This window comes from Mandrillus leucophaeus, unplaced genomic scaffold (assembly GCF_000951045.1).
Source record: "Mandrillus leucophaeus isolate KB7577 unplaced genomic scaffold, Mleu.le_1.0 Scaffold238, whole genome shotgun sequence".
Classification (NCBI taxonomy): domain Eukaryota; kingdom Metazoa; phylum Chordata; class Mammalia; order Primates; family Cercopithecidae; genus Mandrillus; species Mandrillus leucophaeus.
The window spans coordinates 1,332,365-1,337,492 of record NW_012102454.1 but is presented as its reverse complement, the minus strand read 5'-3'; the positions used below and the strand labels follow the sequence as shown (position 1 = coordinate 1,337,492).

The following is a 5,128-nucleotide window of genomic DNA, read 5'->3' as shown; positions in this document are numbered from 1 at the left end:
TTTAGTATTTTAGAAGCAGTGTTTTGCTATCTTGCCCAGGCTGGGCTTGAACTCCTGGTGTCAAGCTATCCCACCTCCCAAAGTGCTGGGATTGTAGGCAAGAGTGCCCAGCCCCAGAATTCTTACAATGACTTACAAGGTCTTATGTGATCTTGTTGCCTCCCTTTCACTCTCTGACCTCATCTTCTTTTTTTTTTTTTTTGAGACGGAGTCTCACTCTGCCGCCCAGGCTGGAGTACAGTGGCTCACTGCAGTCTTCACCTGCCAGGTTCAAGTGATTCTCCTGTCTCAGCCTCTCGAGTTAGCTGGGATTACACGCACGTGCCACCAGGCCCGGCTAATTTTTGCATTTTTTTTTAGTAGAGATGAAGTTTCACGAAGTTGGCCAGGCTGGTCTCGAACTCCTGACCTCACGTGATCCGCCTGCCTCGGCCTCCCAAAGTGCTAAGATTACAGGCGTGAGCCACCGCGCCCGCCCCAGTGAGTTTCTTCTTAATTGCAACCTGGATTCTCAGCACCCTTTTCATCTTGCTTTTCCTCAATAGCCCTTACCAGCACCTGACACACATCATCTGTTGTACTTGCTTATTTGGCACATATGTATTCACAGCGCCTGGAACACTGCCTGTAACGTGGAAGGTGTTCGAGCTGTAGAGTTTTGTCGAATGAATGAATGAAGCCGACCAGTGCACAGGGAGTGCAGTGGCGCCATGGGTAGCTCTCTGCAGCCTCCAACTTCTGGGCTCCAGTGATCCCCGGGCTCTGCTCATCCCTCTCCACAGCCACTTCCGGGCAGAAGCCAGCGAAGCGGTGGCGCAAGCGGTAGGGAGAGAGGAGCTGAGGCCCCAGATCAGTGGCCGCGGGCAAGGTCGCTTAGCGGGCACCCGGCCTGGGTATCGGGGCGCGGGTCGGGGGCGGGGCCGGGGCCGGGGCTCAGGGGTGGGGCCGGAACGGGCGCCTGCGCCATAAAGGCCGCCGCGCGCCCCCGCGCCTTGCTCGCTGCGCGCTGCCAGCGCTCCTTCCTCCTCGGCGCGCGTTCCAGTCCGCGTACCTTCTAGTCCCGCCATGGCCGCTCTCACCCGGGACCCCCAGTTCCAGAAGCTGCAGCAATGGTATCGCGAGCACGGCTCCGAGCTGAACCTGCGCCGCCTCTTCGATGCCGACAAGGATCGCTTCAACCACTTCAGGTGCGGGCGGGCCGGAGGCGGGGACTGCCACGAGCGGCGCCCGGAGCCGGGCACGCGGGGATGGGGTCTGGAGGCGGGGGCAGTGGTGCCCGGGGACCCCCGCCCCCCACCTCCAGGCCACGGACTGGGGCCCAGGCCGAGGCCGCACTTCGTCCTTGGAGTCTCCTTGGAGTGCGTTCCTGGGGGCTTGCGGCCTCGCCGGGGGTCTCGGCGCCGTGTCTGCTTCGTCACGAGGAAAAACGGGCCTCTACATGGGGACGTTTCCCCTCCCCTACGTCGTGCAGCTCCGGCCATTTGAGCAGGGGCTCCTTTCGCAGTTGTGAGGAGAGGCCCTGGCTGACGCAGCAAGCGGGAAAGGGCTGTCCCTTTCCATCCGCTCCTGGCCACATGGGCTTGGGACCGTTTGCCGGGCGGGCAGCCCGGGCGTGGGGTTTGAGGGAGCTGGGTAGAAGGGTGGAGACGTCGGGCTTGATTCCTGCAGAAGAGACCTGTGCACGACCGGGAAGTGGGAAGGAGCATTGGAGGAAATCATGGGCCGGGGTGCGGCCGAGCGAGCTCTGATCACTGATGCTGGTGGAGGAGGGGCGGGGAGCGGCTGTGGCTCTGGCCTAGACGTCCCAGTGGCCATCCCTGTCATCTGGATGGGTGCCTGAGTAACTTACGGCAGAGAGTGGAAGCTCTGGGAGGGGGTGGTCCCCGCCTTCAGTCCAGATTCCTCACCCAGGGTCTGCCTGCATCGAGGGTCTGTGAGGATGGCTTCTTTCTCTGTGCTGCTGTTGCAGATCATCCTGGTGGGCCAACAGGTGACAGACGTCACCACTGTGCTGGGTGGCCGTGGCCCTTGTGGGGCGTGGGTCAGGGGAGGATGTTTCTTTTGGGAACAGCTTCTGCTCAGGACAGGTCTCCCACTAGGGTGACCAGGGTGTGGTCAGCAGCATCTCCATCTTTCTGCAGCCTGACCCTCAACACCAACCATGGGCATATCCTGCTGGATTACTCCAAGAACCTGGTGACGGAGGATGTGATGCGGATGCTGGTGGACCTGGTAATGTTCTGCCTGGGGAGGTGTAACTGGTAACTGACAGAGTGATGGGCGAGCTGGGCTCCTGGGCGTCCCCAGGACCTTGAGCATCTTGAGTTTTTCCTCTCATTAAACCTCGGTGACCTCCTCTGTGCAGGTGAGGCACCTGCCCTGGCTTAGGTTCTAAGCAGCATCCCGGGGACCCCAGTGTCTGATGTCTGAGTAGACCCTTCCCAGACAGTGGGAGAGGGAACCAGGCAGCAGCCATCTGTCTGTCTCATTGGGGACAGCACCAAGCCTTGTGTTTGGGGGCCGACACTTGGGGTGGTCAGTTTGGGTGGGACCAGGCCTCAGTATCTTCTCTTCCTAGGCCAAGTCCAGGGGTGTGGAGGCTGCCCGGGAGCGGATGTTCAATGGTGAGAAGATCAACTACACCGAGGTGAGCAGGCCCCACATACCCTCTGGGGCCTCCTTCCTTCCCTTTGGGGTTTATCTGACTGTTAGCCGCATTACCCTGTGTCTTCACCCCTTCTCTTGGGCAATGCTTTTGCTTAATGAGGGGCCTGAAGGCCTTTTTCCTCCTGCTTTGTAGCAGGGCTTTAGGGTGTGTCTTCCACAAGATTGGCCGTCTAGGTTTGGTGAGCTCCTTGGAATGGTTCCCAGTGTCTGCCTGGGAGGAGGACATCTCATACCCAGAGGGAGAGTTTCTCAAGGCTGACATTTTCTTGGAGAAGTTAACTCTAATATATCCTCGCTGCAAGTTTTAGTAGCGACAAGAAGAATCTGAAGTCACTAAAGACTTCAGCCTACTCAAGCAGTAGGAGTCAATAGGAAACAGTGGTGAGGCCAGGCCTGGGGACCTCTGTTCCTGACTCAGTATGGGAGCCAAGCCTGGAGGTATAATGGACACTGAGCACCCAGACTCTGTCCTCATGATGTCATTATCCTCCTCTTACATGGGAAGAGTCTGAGGTTCAGAGGTCACGTCCATTATCTAAGATGTCGTAGCTGTAAGAGGCAAAGTGGAGATTCACACTCAACCTGTCTTGCATTGTGGGTCTAAGCTGAGAGAGGATGCAATCAAGGAAGGCCTTCTGGAGGAGTGCATTCACGTATAAAACGTGGGGCAGGAGTGGGGTCTGGCAGGGTGAGGGTGGGGTGGCATGAAACCTTCCACCTTAGCAAGCCTCTCACTGGGTTGGAATCCCAAGATGATCCTTTTCCTGCCCACCTAGGGTCTTTAGACCTTCCCTCAAGGACTCCTCTGCTGGCTTCAGGCCGTTTCACTCACGTAGCCGGGCCAACTGCCTGGCACCGGTCACAGACTTCAAGTCTGGTTTGGTTCCTGGCAGTTGGTAGTTATCGGGCTGCTTGGTGAGGGAAGCTTGAGTTGCATACCTTGCTGCAAATCCAAGGAGCTGAGGACACTGCCTAAAAGGTGCCAGCAAACACCGTGGACACGCATTGGGAGGATGAGGTTACTTCAGGCTTAGTGAGCACTCGTCTTTGGAAAGCGTTTATTTATTTATTTATTTATTTATTTTGACATGGAGTCTCGCTCTGTCGCCCAGGCTGGAGTGCAGTGGTGCGATCTCGGCTCACTGCAACCTCTGTCTAATGGGTTCAGGCGATTCTCTGCCTCAGCTTCCCGAGTAGCTGGAAATACAGGTGTGTGCCACCCCACCTGGCTAATTTTTGTATTTTTAGTAGAGACAGGATGTCACCATGTTGCCCAGGCTGGTCTCGAATTCCTGACCTTAAGTTATCCACCCGCCTTGGCATCCCAGAGTTCTAGAATTACAGGCTTGAGCCATGACGCCTGGCTTCTGAAAGCATTTATTGCTTGTTTCTGACATGTGTTGTCACCATTCTCTGCCTTTGCCCACTGTTGCTCTTTTCTCTCACTGTTCATGCCCTGAACACCTATGGCAGGCCCTCTGGGCCTATCCTAGGCATGTATGGGTCCCCGCCCCCATCTCCTCCTGACTGTCTGCAGCACATAAGTCCTTGGGGAGCTCCTCCTCCTGTAAGCATACAGTGGGTTCTTGGAACACGATCATGCTGCTAACAGAGACCTCAGGGCCTGCCTGTCTAGTGGATAGAGGGCCGAGCTATGGCACCATGCCCAGCTGGGAGCATGGCTGCCTGGGGTTGGGGGGACAGTCTTTACACCCTGACCCTCATCCCCAGGGTCGAGCTGTGCTGCATGTGGCTCTTCGGAACCGGTCAAACACACCCATCCTGGTAGATGGCAAGGATGTGATGCCAGAGGTCAACAAGGTTCTGGACAAGATGAAGTCTTTCTGCCAGGTAAGTGGCTACTGGGCCGGACTCGCCCTTGGCCGTGTGTGAGTATATGGGAATCTGGGATCCCTGAGGGGCAACTTTTCCCCTCTTCCTGGAGGCAGGACTCAGGCTCTCACTGCAGCTTAAGGGAGGGGTTGCCTGTGTGATCGCTGACCCTGGGGGTCTTTGCTGAGGCCTGAACTTCTCCTGGCTCTGCTCTGAAGGAACCTACTGCTGGCAGAAGTGGGGGCAGTCTCCTTCCTGAATTACAGACACCTGTGGGCTCATGGTGACAAATGACAGAGGCTCAGAATGTAAAGTGGGGCCCAAGGGGCCGGGCGCGGTGACTCACGCCTGTAATCCCAGCACTTTGGGAGGCCGAGGCAGGCAGATCACGAGGTCAGGAGATCGAGACCATCCAGGCTAATATGATAAAACCCTGTCTCTACTAAAAATACAAAAAAATTAGCCTGGCGAGGTGGCGGGCCCCTGTGGTCCCAGCTACTCGGGAGGCTGAGGCAGGAGAATGGCATGAACCCGGGAGACAGAGCTTGCAGTGGGCAGAGATTGTGCCACTGCACTCCAGCCTGGGCAACAGAGCGAGACTCTGTCTTAAAAAAAAAAAAAAAAAAAA

General features: G+C 56.9%; 1 protein-coding gene across 1 annotated transcript in view; it reads left to right on the top strand.

Moving 5' to 3' along the window:
* The first annotated feature begins 563 nt into the window (after window positions 1–563).
* The window catches only part of GPI (glucose-6-phosphate isomerase), a 52,606-nt gene continuing 48,041 nt past the window's right edge, over window positions 564–5,128 (top strand). Inside the window, exons 1-5 of the mRNA XM_011982322.1 lie at window positions 564–822; window positions 1,059–1,187; window positions 2,142–2,232; window positions 2,579–2,647; window positions 4,399–4,518. Of these exons, the coding sequence (XP_011837712.1) occupies window positions 1,066–1,187; window positions 2,142–2,232; window positions 2,579–2,647; window positions 4,399–4,518 (402 nt within the window). The 5' untranslated portion in view covers window positions 564–822; window positions 1,059–1,065. The remainder of the gene's footprint in view (window positions 823–1,058; window positions 1,188–2,141; window positions 2,233–2,578; window positions 2,648–4,398; window positions 4,519–5,128) is intronic.